Genomic DNA, 14,737 nt, shown 5'->3' with positions numbered 1-14,737 from the left:
GGCTCTCTGCTCCCGTGTTTGTGTGCAGTTGGAAGTTCACCTGTCTGGAGCACCTTCGGCTGCTTTCAAAGGGAGAGTGAAAACATCATCTCCGCAGAAAAGCAGGTTCGCTGGGCTACACCTATCTATTGCCTCCACTGCCGATGATGAACCAAGGCAACCCACAGAGGAAAATAAGTAAATTAAACAAATGGATTTTGGTTTTCATTTTTCTTAAGTATCAACACTTCACATGATGTCAACTGAACCCCATATTCTCCCAAAATTCAAAACGTGAAAGTAGATTTCCATTTCCACAGCAAATAAAACAAAACAACTGCCAGTTACTTAAGTCCATTATAAACTCTTCTCACAGATACACTTACAATTTCAGCAATTCATCCTTTAACTTTTCATTTTCCACTGAGTTTTCTTCATCACCAGTAACTTCTTCCACGAAAGGCTTAGTGAACTCCACTAAGGCCTCGCAGCACTGACAAAGGCCGTACTCATCTGCCTGCATCTGCCCCTGTGTGTAGGGGACAGGGAGGACGGAGAGCTGACTCCACAGGGTAGACAATGCCAATCCCACCGAATAGGCCCTGTTGTGCCGAAGTTTCTGGATCACTAAAAAAGAGACCAAGTCGTGATTACTTAAGGCAGCCTCATCAGGTTAAACATGCAAGAAGGCCAATAAAGGCACCATTAGAACACACATTTTTTTCTCCATATTTTGACAACTCTGATATCAGGATAACATGTCAGAGCTTTAGGCAGGTTTTTTTTCCATTCTTAGTGGCACATAGAATTATGGCACTTTACAACTCGGGCTGTGAAATTTTATTCAGGTATGTTTATACCAGGTTACAAACTTTTCTTTAAAGTTATTTATTTACTTATTTATTCAGGCTGCTCCCATGGTATGTAGAAGTTCCCATGCCAGGGATCGAACCTGACCCACAGCAGTGACCATGCCAAATGCTTAACTGCTAGGCCACCAGAGAATTCCCCAGGTTACACACTTAAAACAGAAGCACTTCTTTCCATATTTCTTGATCATTATAAGAGTGTCTTATAAACTATAAAGCACTGTGAAAATGAAAGGCAGCGGTATTAAGAGTTTTCTTTGTAAAAGACTTTGAGTATTTCAAGTGGCACAGAGCTCTTGCCAGTCACACTTAAAATGAAAAGGGGGTGTCTTCCCATGAGTAAAAACTGTCTGCCTTGGTTGCCAAAGTCCATTACTTACCGATACTGTTTCCACACTCAGCCATGGCACCTGTTCTTCTCACACTCGTTTCAGTTTTCCCTAGAACCCTTGCTATTTCCAGCCTCAACCTCCCAACGCAGAGGCTGAGCAATGCCCCGCCCGAAACTGCTCTCAAGCAAGATACGGGAGCACCACAATACTATCAGATGGAGGACTGCAGACCCCAGAGGCAATCCTTTAAATGCTTACGGGAAAAACTCTCAAGATAAGCCGCAGATAGGAAGGTTAAGCAAAAAGCTACAGGTTACAACACAGCACATGAAAAACAGCATTCCACAAAATAGTTCCCGGGTACCCACTCAGGGCCAGGTATTGCCATCCTTCTATGAACCGCAGGATTCAAAGTGGCACTGCTATTACTAGTTAAGGCAATAATCAGCCATAAACTTTACTCAGTATAGCGTTAACATCGTGGAGTAATGTCAAGGCACTTACACAGATTAAAAACAAAAAGAAACAGATATCAGCATACGCATTACCTGTTTGTAACGGCCGAAGTAAAAGAAGAATAACTGGGGATATCTGTTTTCCAGAGGGCTCCTCAATCAGTTCAAGCAAACCCAACAATAATTCCTTTGGATTACATAACTATAAAAATATTTACAATTGAACCTGTTTTAATGCAAGTTGTATTGAAAGCCACATGATTACTATTTTAAAAAGACATATACTGAGAAAACAGCATTTTTGCTTAACAATAAAGCACCTCATAAATTTTTTTTTTTTTTAATATACTAGCAAAACACACAACCTATGATTCTGTGGAAGCGAGAAATTAAAGGGTCTCCTAATGGACAGCTACATTCCAGAGACCTGGATTCGTGCCTAAAGGAAAAGTTAGAGGAACCCGGGGAGGGAGAGCCTGCCGCCAGAGCCGAGCTCTCCCTGGCGCTTGGCCTGTCTGCTCTGCGGGCGGCCTCTGCTCCCCAGGGCTCCCAGCGCCGCTGGATCTCATGCTGCACAGCACTCAGGCCAGCAGTCTCTCTGCTCTTCCCCAACTCAAAACTCTGCCCTGCCTTCTGACTGGTCTCATCTCATGACCCCACTTGCCTTGTTGTTTTAAAAGTTCTCATAGTAAGTAACTAGCATCCAGAGTTCCTTCTTCCCAAGTATGTGTGTTTATTTACAGTAATCTTTAAGTAGGGTCTCTCTCTCTCTCTTTTTTTAAGGGCTGCACCCACGGCCTATAGAGGTTCCCAGGCTAGGGGGTCAAATCAGAGCTTATCAGCTGCCAGCCACAGCCACAGCCAGTCAGGATTTGAGCCGCATCTGTGACCTACATAACAGCTCACAGCAACGCTAGATCCTTAACCTACTTAGTGAGGCCAGGGATTGAACCCACGTCCTCATGGATACGTCAGATTCATTTCCACTGTGCCACAATGGAACTCCTAAGTAGCTTCTTCTGTATAATGCTCTTCTTGTCAGAATTTCTCTCTCCTAACCATCATTTTTGGCTTATGACTCTATTGACCTTTCAGGAAGTCTCTTTCTAAGGTTATCAGTCACAAATAATCTACTTCCCCTCCTAGTCCCACTGTGATCACTAGCATTCGAGGCTTTCCATATTCTTTTAGAGAACAGAGCACAGAGGAGAGAGCACTGAGATTTGATTTTAGTTCCAACATTGCCAAAAAGATCAGAGTGGCCTTAAACTACCTCTCTGAACCTTAAACTTCACATTTATACAACAAGCTACTTTTAAAAATCTAGAGCATCTGAGGTCTCTCTTTGAAGATTCTGAATGAGTGGATATGGGATGAGGTTTGATAATTCTTTTCTTTTTTTTTTTAGGGCCTGCAAGTCCAGCGTGTGCAAGTTCCCAGGCTAGGAGTCAAATCAGAGCTGTAGCTGCTGGCCGCAGCCACAGCCGCATCAGATCTAAGCCATGTCTGCAACCTACAGCACAGCTCATGGCATCGCTGGATCCTTAACCCACTGAGCAGGGCGAGGGATTGAACCTTCGTCCTCATGGGTACTAGGTGGGTTCATCTCCACTGAGCCAGGATGGTAACTCGCCCCCCCCCCTTTTTCAATAGCATTGTTTTTGGTTTTTTGTTTTCCTATTTGGCCATGCCCACAGCATGCAAAAGTTCCCAGGCCAAGGACAGAACCTGTGCCATAGCAGTGACCCGAGCCACAGCAGTTACAATGCTGGGTCCTTAGTCCCCTGGTGGTTCCTTCTAGGGAACTTCTAGATAATTCTTACATCCAGAAAATTTGGGAAAAAAGAAACTGACTTGCCCATCCAATAAATAAGATTGGGTCTTTTCTCCAAAGAGTTCCCTCCTATGTTTACATGAACGAAAAGCTTTCTCACCAAAGGTATGAAAGGGAATTATAAAACATTGCTATGTATTGTGACCAAGAGAATCTGGTTTTGTTAACTTACCTCTACCAATAAATCAAGCATCAGAAAATAATACTTTCTTTTATCATCTTCCTTATCATTCCATAAAAGGCATCGAACGACAGGCCCAACAAGGTTCCAGCCCATGTTCTTAACGATGACCTGCAGAAACAGCTGAGGCGTTAAGCACACACTGCCATCTCGCCAAGTGCTCGCGTAAGCTGGGGGAGCTTATAATTTCCCTCAAAACAGAAAAGGTGAGGTTCACTTAAAAGAAAACACATCTAGGAAGATGACAGATAGCAAGCATAGCCCCTCGGTCACGTACGATAATGAAGGTGGACTACAGAGAAGGACAGCAGGAGAACAGGCGACCCCACCGGGAGGAGGCCAAAGGGGCTTCCGAGGCTCCGCGACGGCTGCACTAGGGCTCCCGGGAGGAAGAGACGTTCGTGGGGCACAGACAGGTGGGCACACATTCCGTGCTTTCAGAGACGCGGCACCACGCCGGGGAGGACTTACTGCGTCCTAGAGAACTCGCGACAGAGAGGGTCGGGGCGTGTGGACGCTGAGTCCACCAAAGAGGAAAACCTATCTGTCTACACTTTGATTCATCAACTGGTCACTTCCGTGTTTGTCTCCGCAACCTGCGTGAGCTCCACACGTGTAAATACCCACTTTACTGTACTGCACAAGTTATTGCTGTTTTGTTTGGTTTGTTTGTCCTGGTTTTTTTTTTTTTTTTTTTTTTGTCTTTTTGTCTTTTCTGGAGCCTCTCCCTCGGCACATGGAGGTTCCCAGGCTAGGGGTCGAATCGGAGCTGTAGCTGCCGGCCTACGCCACAGCCACAGAAACGCAGGATCCGAGCCGCGTCTGCAACCTACACCACAGCTCACGGCAATGCCAGATCCTTAACCCACTGAGCAAGGCCAGGGATCGAACCCGCAACCTCATGGTTCCTAGCCAGATTCGTTAACCACTGCCCCACGACGGGAACTCCTGTCCTAATTTTTTAAGTAGCAAAACATAATGGTTTTTTTTTTTTTGGTTTGGTCCCTTTTCTACTGCTTTTAGGTCTAAAATAAATGGATTTCCCTTTGAAATTAAATATATATACACATATATACAATTGAAATTAAATATATATAGACATATATTTGAAATTAAATATATATACATATACAATTGAAATTAAACACACATATATAATTTCACCTTTCTTTTTATTTTACTAGTAAGGTTTATATTGGAAATATGGCATAAAATGAAGCCTTAAACTAATTTCTTTTAAACAAATAGCAAATCAGTCATGTTTCTTATCTAATGGAATAGACAGTTCAGTTGAGCGCTCTGAATACTCTTTTCAGACTAGTTTTTCTTTGCCTGGCACACCTCTATCCTGGACAGTCACACAGTTACAACTCGGCCTCCTGCAGATGTCTATGCAATTTTACCTAACACAATTCGTCCCCCCAACCAGGCTGCAGCATTCTCCATAGAATTTATCACCTTTTAACATACGAAATAACTTATTTTGAATATATCTGTCTTTCAGTATATGGACTGCTACAAAATAGATGTTCCACAAATACGGGGGAATGATAACAACTCCTTCTAAGCATAACAAATCATCTCCCTCCAAAGATTTGATATTCTCTCCTGTTCTATTTTTTGTGTGGCCTGACTTTTTTTAATATTTAGGTCTTTACTAATTGGGAATTTATGTTATGCTTTATTCTAATAGATGTATTGTAATTTTTCCAAGTTACTAAGTATGTACTCCACCATTACTTATGAAATAAGTCTATCCTTGCATTTAAAAACTTAAATTTCCTAGAGTCTCTATTTTCCAATTAAGCCCTCTTTCCCTTTGCATAGGTCTTCTCCTACATTGTAAGGGATTCTCTGAGAATAATTAATTAAAGGAGAAATTCCAGATTTGAATAAGATTTTACACATCTGGGTTGAAAAAAAGAATTGTGGTAAAGATATAATCATCTCAGCTGCAGAGTATCCAGTCATTATTTAAATAGTGAACACTTCTGAGAAAGGGGAATAAATACTTACTCTCCACAAGCTACATCTTGTTCAGTTTAATGCTAACAGCCCTACCGGGTAAAATTATATTATCCCTAGCTGGCAGATGAGAATGTCCAAGTTTAGAGATTACTGAGATGCCTGATGTCCAAACAGCTAAAATGTCGCCGAGCCAGGATTTGCATAGACGCCCGTCCAGCTCCAAAGCCCATGCCTTTCATATATCAGTGGTTTTCAATGGGAGCAATTTTTTTTTTTTTTGTCTTTTGTCTTTTTTTAGGGCCACACCTGTGGCACATGGAGGTTCCCAGGCTAGGGGTCCAATTGGAGCTGCAGCCGCCGGACTATACCAGAGCCACACCAGATCTAAGCCACATCTGCAACCGACACCACAGCCCACGGCAACGCCGGATCCCCAACCCACTGATCGAGGCCAGGGATCGAACCGGCACCTCGTGGCTTCCTAGTCGGAATCGTTTCCGCTGCACCACAACAGGAACTCCAGTGGGAGCAATTTTGTCCCCATCTACCAGGGGGCATTTGGCGATGCCAGCCCACCTTTTTTTGGACTGCCATCACTGGGGTGGTAACTGCTACAAAATGTCAGCAGCGGCAATGTTGAAAACCCCTGCACTATAGAGTCTTAGGACAAACTATTATTTCTACTGCTTCAATTTTTTTTTTTTTTTTACACAGAACAGATTAATACTAAATCTTGAGTCTGTCTGGATTGTGTGTGTCACCTGGCAAGGTGCAGTCAGGTTTAAACTATGTTTTCGGGAGTTCCCGTCGTGGCACAGTGGTTAACGAATCCGACTAGGAGCCATGAGGTTACAGGTTCGGTCCCTGCCCTTGCTCAGTGGGTTAAGGATCCAGCGTGGCCGTGAGCTGTGGTGTAGGTCACAGACGTGGCTTGGATCCCGCGTTGCTATGGCTGTGGTGTACGCCAGTGGCTACAGCTCCGATTCGACCCCTCGCCTGGGAACCTCCATATGCCGTGGGAGCGGCTCAAGAAAAGGCAAAAAAACAAAAAAAATAAAGAAATAAACACTGTTTTAGCAATATCTGAACCTCTGAATTTATTAGCAGACCACACATTACAAAAATGATTCTCAGGCTATCAAAGCTAAACCGCACTATGCTTAAATCTACTGCAATCACCTAATCCCCCTAAGAGTCGCACACAAATCCACATCTTAACCCCCTTTCTCTACCGAGCTCTACACATTATTTTCGATTGCCTGCTGCATCTAAACTCGATACGGCCCAAGAAAATTTATTCGTCCTCTGTCAGGGAACTTTTTCCTCTTCTTAGATTGCCTTTTTCTGTTCAGGATATTATATACGGTCCTCTCAGAGGCTAGAAACCCCAGCATCTTTGTCACGTCACTCTCTCTCACCCCCCCATCGGTGCTCTTCATTCTAATACTTCCCCCCAGGTGTCACAGGGTGCTATCCAGAGGCAGCGCGGAATGGGTAAGAGCTCTGAAAGCAGGCTGCACAGGTCTGAATGGGGGATGTCACAGAAAAGCTAAGTTTGGGGCACGTCACTTATCTTTCAGTGACTCTTATCTACAAAGTGAATTTAACCTATCTCGTGGGACTTTAGAGAGACTAAATGAGTTGAAAGACGTAAAGCACTTAAGAGACTATCTGGCCCGTAGTAAATACGCAATAAATATTAGCTTTTATTAATTTTATTATCATTAGCTAATAGTAAGGTACTCTTAAAAGTTATCCTCTGAGAATGCAATTGAGAAAAATCAAGTAGTTAAAGAAAGGATTAAATTTATTTTGAGCTACAAAGGTATTATAAACACTTAGCAGAAACAAAGTACTAGGAGTTTCCTTATGGTGCAGCAGGTTAAGGCTCTGGCGTCACTGCAGCAGCCCGGGTCACTGCTGTAGCATGGGTTTGATCCCTGGCCAAGGAACTTCTACATGCCACAGGCATGGCCAAAAAAACTCCCCAAACCAAAACAAACAAACAAAAAAACAAAGACCATGTGTACTAAATGATATGTGCTAATTATTTTTTAATTTTTTAATTTTCTTTTTGTCCATGCCCAGAGCATATGGAAGTTCCCAGGCTAGGGATCAAATCTCAACCACAGCAGCGACCTGAGCCACAGAAGTGACACCAGATCCTTACCCTGCTGAACCATTAAGGGACTCCAGAATGTCCTAATTAAAAAAGGACAAGCCTTTTGAACTAGTAAGAGAGTCCATAACAATGTATGATTAAAAAGTTTTGGAGTTCCCTTTGTGGCTTAGCAATTAAGGAACCCAACTAGGATCCATGAGAATGCAGGTTTGATCCCTGGCCTTGCTTAATGGGTTAAGGATCCGTTGTTGCTGTGAGCTGTAGTGTAGGCCAGCAGCTGTAGCTCTGATTCAACTCCTAGCCTGGGAATGTCCATATGCCGCGGGTGCGGGCCTAAAAAGCAAACAAACAAACAAACAGTTTTAATAACCTTCTAAATATAATCAAGGTGCCCTGGATGTGATCCTCAGCCAGCATGACTAGACTGTAATGTCAACCAAAAAACTTCTATATAAGCAGACGGTACTGGAAAGGAAGAAAGAGCATGCTCCTGGGCAAGAAGAGGGTCTCGCCGTGTCTCAGGAGAGGAAAGTCCAAAGACAGAAAGAGGCATTGTGGTCAGTACTGAGTCCCAGCTATTCCTGATCCCCCCCCCCAAAATGTTCTCGCATTGTGCAGAATGATTCTGCAGACAATCTAGCGAGGTCATCCAGCTTTCACAAAATACCATCTTACTCAGTATTTGGTTTTCCATATACATCTGGCCACAGGAAAAGAACGTGCTGATCCCCACCTGCTAATATTGAGCCTGCCTGAAATTGACATTTCTCAGTGTAAACTGATGATTCCAAAACCAGAAGCGATCCTTGATCTTCTAAGGAATTTTACTTATATTTCAACTATAACACTTATCCTGGAGAGGCTAAATGAGTTAACAGATGTAAAGCATCTGTTTGTTCTCACCCTTTATTGCTAGCTGTTCACGTGTTTATCTCTTTCACCAGACTATAAGCACCCTAACATGCACTGTTAGTCCCAATTCCTTTTTATTTTTCCACGGTTTTATGCTGTTATCTTACCTAAAGACTGAAAAGTACATACAACGATTGTGCTCACCTTGTTCTTCTCATTTTGAATAATTTCGAACAGCTGATCTATGTGCCCTTCATCTAAGCATCTTTGGCCTGCTAACTGAAACAGGCCAAAATCTTCTTCTTTGAAGTCTTGCTCTTCTAGGATTTGCTGGCAAAAACAAAAGAAACAAATAAACAAGGAGAGAAACAGTCAAAAAAACAAGTATTTTGGGGCAAATGAAAATTCAATAACTACTTGTTCTGACTGAAAAAAAAGAAATCTGTTTAAGTTCTAGATAAATTGCAGATAAGCATATGTATGAAAATTAGGATTAGCCTAATAAATAGTTTAATAAATCATCTTGAAATCCACTCTGCCAAAGAAATGTGTAAGGATCAGTATTAAAACTATAAATATTATTTATCCAAATGACATCCTCTAATCTGTCTTCCTGCCTTCATGCTATTCGCTCATAGGTCAAAAAAAGCAGGATTACAGACGATTTACAATGTTAGTGACTGCTAATGTAATTAAATATAATCTGTGCCCTTCTTATATTTTGAAAGGTTAACTTCACCAAAAGAAAAAAAGAAGAAAAAATTACTTACACATCTCTTTATTATGGACTGAAGTTCCTCCACAGCCATTCCTTCTTATTTTTCGTAGTTTTGATGCTGAAATGTACTAAAATGAGGTGTTAACCATCAGTAATACTATAGTGAAGTATTATTAAGTTGTTTCATTCTGATGAATAGTTAATAAATACAGTAAAGAAAATGGAAAGCTTTAAAGCTGAAATGTTTTTACTGAAAGTAGGTTAGCCTAAGAAAATAAAAATTAAAAAAAAAAAAAAGAAAAACCCTTCCTGTTTCATCTTTACGTTTTCTTGGAGCATAATTTTGAACGTTAAACTCAAGGGAAAAAAATCCTCTAGTGCCATTTCAAGAGGCAGCGCAAATGTGGACTCTAATATTACAGTTTTTAAAAGGCAGACTTTTTTCCCAAAAGGTGGGCCTGAAAGCCGTTCTAATCATTACGGGATTTGTTTATTTTTTAATGGCCCCCTTGACAAACTGGACTGCATCACAACTCACCCGGAGGGAGTGAAAGGGGCGATGCCCTCCAGCTCAAGTGTGAGCGGGTCATTTGTCTGTTAATGACCCCCCAGTATAATCAATCGAGCTGGTGAAATCGCTACAGCGCACGGAGACAAGGCAGCGGCGGCCCTCCGGGAACAGCGCCCGGTTCCCGCAGGCCAGCGTTCCTCCCGGCGGGAAGGCGGGTCCCCAGCCCCGCAGTGGGGCGCGGGCGGGCCGGGACCTCACGGCAGCGCGCTCCAAGGCGGATAAAACCCCAGCGCGCGCAGGCGGCATCCGAGACGGCCATTTCTGCCGGCTCCTGCCTGCGTGGGCCTTCGGGCCCCAGACCTCGCGGGCGCGGGCGGCAGGTGACTCCCGGCCCTCGGCGGCTCGCCCCCCACCGCGAGCCCCGGCCGCCCCGGCCCCACGCCTCCCGCCCCACGCCCCGCGGCGCGCTCACTCACCGCCGGGCCTCCGGCCACTCTCACCGCCCACCGCCTCCCGGCGCGCAGGCCGCCCTCCGGGCCCCGCCCCCGGCCGCCCTCCGGGCCCCGCCCCCGGCCGGCCCCGCCCCGCCCCGGCCGGCCCCGCCCCGCGCTGCGCGGCTGGAGGCGGAGCCTCGAGGGGGAGGCGCCGGGCAGGTTCCGACTCTCAGCGACGCTCCCCATGGCCGACGCGGTCCGGCCGCGCTCCGCCGGCCGCCGGGCCCGGGGTCCTCGCGCCTCCCGAAACGTCGCAGGTAAGGAAGCAGGGCCTGTTCCCAGGTTTGGAACTGAGAACTGGGTCCCGACGGGATTCCAGACTAAAGCGTGTGGGCGCTCGGGAAAGGCCGCCCCAGAGCAGGTCTCGGGGCGGAGGAGGCCGAGCGCTTCCCACCGCCGAGCCCTCGCCCCAGGGGGAAGGCCTTGGGCCGGACCCCACCTCTGCGCACCGGCCGTCCAGGGTTTCTCCTGGGATGGGCTGGGAGCCAGTCTCCCAGGGAACGGGCAGTAGGGAGGTCCTGGGAGTCTGGAGCTGGGGGTCCAGAGCGCGCCGCGGACCAGGCCAGCGTCCGCAGGCGGCAGGGAACCTACCACTGGCCCTCCTTGCAGGTGTGCTGCTGCTTTTGGTGCCCCAGTTCTCTGGGGTGTCACACTCCCCCCCTTCACCTGGGAACGAACATTTAGGGGAGCAAGAGAGGTCGCCCCCTGAAGTACCCAGAACTCAGACTTTGAGGAGTGGTTAATTAACGCGACAGTGATAGAAGAGATACGGGTTTTTTGGCTGCCCCTCGGCACGTGCAGTTTGGGGCCGGGGTCCTTCACCCACTGTGCTGGGCCCGGAATCGAACCTGCGTCCCAGCGCTCCCAAGACGCCGCTCTCCTCGTTGGGCTGCAGCGGGAACTCCAAGAGATACATTTTAAGCGAGAAAAAGAATTAGTTTGCAAACCCAAATTGGATCCCCTTCCCATTTCGTTAGATTTACACACAGGATTGGAAATGAACTATGTGGAAAAGAAGAAAAGATGGTTTGCAGGTTGTTTGAGTAAGAATCTCACCTGTAACCAGGTGAGTTGGTGTAGACTTGACCTGTTTTTTGTTTCTTTTAATTGTAGGCACTAAACGGACAAGTGCCTTGCAACAAGAAGATGCTTCTCAAAGGTAGGAGAACTACTCAGCTGCTTTCACTTCTCTGTGAATTGCCCGTTAATTGAACCATTTTAAAAAACAATGATGAGTGCTGCCTCAGAGGAGGTGATTGTGAGAGAAGAGGTAGATGTGGGAAGTACTGTAAATTCTAACAGCGACTGTTGCTGCCCGGACTCCACGCTTTAGGAAAACTAAATGGACACTTTGAGGTTGCTGGTGGAAAGGTGTCCATAGGAATAACCTGAATGAACCAGGTACTTTTTTCCCAGCCCTTGTGATACTCTCTCCTTTTTTTGCCCTTTTTTTTTTTTTTGGCTTTTTATGCCAGAGACTCCAAGAAACCTTTGTTGCTGTTGTTGGTTTGTTTACATCATGTCCGTATTTTCACCAAAAAGTTGTACTGTCTATAGGCTGCTCCTAAAAAGCCAAGATGAATCTCTTGTCACAAAAGATTTTTAGAATCGTAGTCCAAGAGGATGATGAAAATGTCCATACGTAATTTATCATTTTGTGAAGCACGGGCCTTGATTTACTCGTTCTTTCAAAAATTACTTACTGAATAATAATGTGATGTAATAAGTCACACCTGTGTGAAACCCTGAGGCTACGATTTGTCTAAAAATTTTTAAGTTGTAGTGGCTTACAATATTATATTAGTTTCAGGTGTACAACAGAGCTGTAGATACTTTCATAGATTACACTCAATTGAAAGTTATTACCAAATAATGGCTAAGTTTCCCTTCGCTGTGCACTATATCCTTGTTTATTTATTTTATACATGGTAGTCTGTCCCTCTTAATCCCGTACCCCCCTCTTGTGCTTCTCCTCTGCCGTCTCCCCACTAGTAACCACTGGCTTGTTCTCCGTATTCACGGGTCTGTGTGTCTTTTGCTCTATACAGTTATTTCTCCGATTCCACATGGAAAGGGATCTTGTAGGATATTTGTCTTTCTCTGTCTGACTTACTTCACTAAGCATAATACCCTCTAGGTACATCCACATTGTTGCAGATTGCAGAATTTCCTTCTTTTTTATGGCTTTCAAATTAGTGTCATAATCTTCAGATGTATACCCAGGAGTGGAATTTCTGGATCACATGGTAGTTCTTAGGTTTTTCTTAGTAACTTTCGTACTCTTTTTCCCTACTGGATGCCCCCGTTTTCGTTCCCACCAATAGTGTTCTAGAGTTCCCTTTTCTACATATTCTTGCCAACATTTATTTGTAGATTTTTGTTGTTGTTGTTGCTATTTCTTGGGCCGCTCCCGCGGCATATGGAGGTTCCCAGGCTAGGGGTTGAATCGGAGCTGTAGCCACCGGCCTACGCCAGAGCCACAGCAACGCGGGATCCGAGCCGCGTCTACAACCTACACCACAGCTCACGGCAACGCCGGATCGTTAACCCACTGAGCAAGGGCAGGGACGGAACCCGCAACCTTATGGTTCCCAGTCGGATTCGTTAACCACTGCACCACAACGGGAACTCCTGTAGATTTTTTTGATAATAGCCATTCTGACAGGTATGAGGTGATACCTCATTGTGGTTTGATTTGCATTTCTCTGATGATTAGTGTTGTTGAGCATTTTTTCATGTGCCTTTTGGCCATCTGTGTATTTTTGCGAAAGTGTCTATTCAGGTCTTCTGCCCATTTTTTAACTGTTTTTGGTTTTGTGTTTCAGCCGCACCCACAGCATATGGAAGTTCTGAGGCCAGGGGTCAAATCCAAGCCAGAGCCGTGACCTACACCACAGCTGCAGCAATGCCAGGTCCTTAACCTGCTGCACCACAGTAGGAACTCCCATTTGGGTTGGGTTTACTTGATGTTGAATTGTATGAGCTGTTTATATATGTTGTATATTAACCCCTCATTGGTCATATCATTCACAAACATCATCTCCCACTCAGTAAGTCGACCTTTCATTTTGTTGATGATTTCCTTTATGGTGCAGAAGCTTCGAAGTTTAATTCTGTCCCATTTGTTTATTTTTGCTTTTGTTTCCTTTGCCTTAGGAGATAGATACAAAAAATATTGCTAAGATTTATGTCAGAGTGTTCTGTGTATGTTCTAGAAGTTTTATGGTTTCAGAGGCCTTGAGGATATGATTTTTGAACAAAATAGACACAGGTCCTGTCTCGTGGAGCAGAGAAATACCAGTTATCACCAAGACAGAATTACAGATTATAAGTCCTCTAAAGGCAAAGACTGGGGTGGAGGAACTAATAACAGGAGTCCAGTATGGCTGGAAATTGGCAGGAAGGGCTAGGTTTTCAGGGAAAGGCTTCTCTGAGAACGTAATAACTAAGACCTGAAGGCTGCGTGGGCATTTACCAGACGAAGAATAGCTTGCAGAGACCTCTAGCCAGAAGGGGCAGTGCGTGTGACAAGACAAGGATTGGTCATTTAAAGACAGGTGGAATGTCCAGGGTTGTGTGCGGCATCCTGAGCAAAGGCAGAAAGGAACACAGGAGAAGGGTGGAGGCAGGATTCCGCTCAGACAGTATCTGGCAGGCTACGGTGATACGCTCAGGTTGTCTGGGGGCAAAGGGGAAAACTTCAAGTAGTGAAGTGATAGAATTTCTGTTTTAAAAGTTTTAAGATATTAGTGATAATGATCGTTTAAGCGGGGAAACTGAATGGCTTTGAGGCCTGTTTTGAAGAGTACTTCCCTGTGAAACAGATGATTATACCGACTTGGCTTTGGGAAGTGTCACACGAGTGAAGTTGACTTCATAAGGATGATGATGGTAATTTGCAACTCTCTTCAATACGGACCATAAGCCTGAGGAAATTATATTTTATTCTAAGCCCCACAACGGGAAGAATATAGATAAGCTGAAATGTATTTTGAGTTCACCCAGGATGATGAAGCAATTAAAAATCCTTGGAGGTAGCCCCCTAGCTGGTGAGTGTTCCTTCACGAATTTATTCCAACTGAAAAATACTTCTACATTCAATCCAGGTAACTAGGGTTAAGCCAGAAATTAAAGAACTTTGTGGAGTTGCTTTTGTGACTCAGTGAGTTAAGAACCCGACTAGTATCCATGAGGATGTAGGTTTGATCCCTGGCCTCATTCAGTGGGTTAAGGATCTGGTCTTGCCGCAAGCTGTGGTGTAGGTCGCAGATGCAGCTTGGAGGATCCTGTGGTGCTGTGGCTGTGGTATAGGCTGGCAGCTGCAGCTCCAATTCGACCCCTAGCCTGGGAACCTCCATACGCCACAGGTGCACCCCTAAAAGGAAGAAAAAAGAACTTTGCAAAAATGTAAAAAAATACCAC

The 14,737-nt window shown here is 44.9% G+C and overlaps 2 protein-coding genes across 17 annotated transcripts in view; one reads left to right on the top strand and one right to left on the bottom strand.

Annotated features, from left to right (window-relative positions):
- The window catches only part of GLMN (glomulin, FKBP associated protein), a 39,326-nt gene extending 28,958 nt beyond the window's left edge, over positions 1-10,368 (bottom strand). For 9 of the 10 annotated variants that reach the window (XR_014844784.1, XR_014844786.1, XR_014844785.1 and 6 more), the window contains exons 1-6: positions 10,298-10,368; positions 9,363-9,438; positions 8,797-8,922; positions 3,642-3,761; positions 1,729-1,837; positions 366-606 (exon numbers count right to left, since the gene is read on the bottom strand). Coding sequence is in view for 7 of the 10 variants with exons in the window: in XM_021090232.2 (XP_020945891.2) it covers positions 366-606; positions 1,729-1,837; positions 3,642-3,761; positions 8,797-8,922; positions 9,363-9,401 (635 nt within the window). In the remaining 3 variants the exon portion in view is untranslated. Of the gene's footprint in view, positions 1-365; positions 607-1,728; positions 1,838-3,641; positions 3,762-8,796; positions 8,923-9,362; positions 9,439-9,848 lie in introns of all 10 variants that reach the window. The other variant, XM_021090233.2, reaches the window with a different exon arrangement.
- Positions 10,369-10,486: 118 nt separating this feature from the next.
- The window catches only part of RPAP2 (RNA polymerase II associated protein 2), an 83,935-nt gene continuing 79,684 nt past the window's right edge, over positions 10,487-14,737 (top strand). For 6 of the 7 annotated variants that reach the window (XR_014844782.1, XM_085024015.1, XM_085024016.1 and 3 more), the window contains exons 1-2: positions 10,487-10,572; positions 11,429-11,716. Coding sequence is in view for 1 of the 7 variants with exons in the window: in XM_003125906.5 (XP_003125954.3) it covers positions 10,500-10,572; positions 11,429-11,474 (119 nt within the window). In the remaining 6 variants the exon portion in view is untranslated. The remainder of the gene's footprint in view (positions 10,573-11,428; positions 11,717-14,737) is intronic. The other variant, XM_003125906.5, reaches the window with a different exon arrangement.

This window comes from Sus scrofa, chromosome 4 (assembly GCF_054392235.1).
Source record: "Sus scrofa isolate SSC_HxYL_T2T_F1_AM1 chromosome 4, Sscrofa_HxYL_maternal_Yorkshire_Landrace_v2.0, whole genome shotgun sequence".
In the NCBI taxonomy this organism is placed as follows: Eukaryota; Metazoa; Chordata; class Mammalia; order Artiodactyla; family Suidae; genus Sus; species Sus scrofa.
The sequence above is the reverse complement of the archived record's forward strand: the minus strand, read 5'-3'. Positions and strand labels throughout refer to the sequence as shown.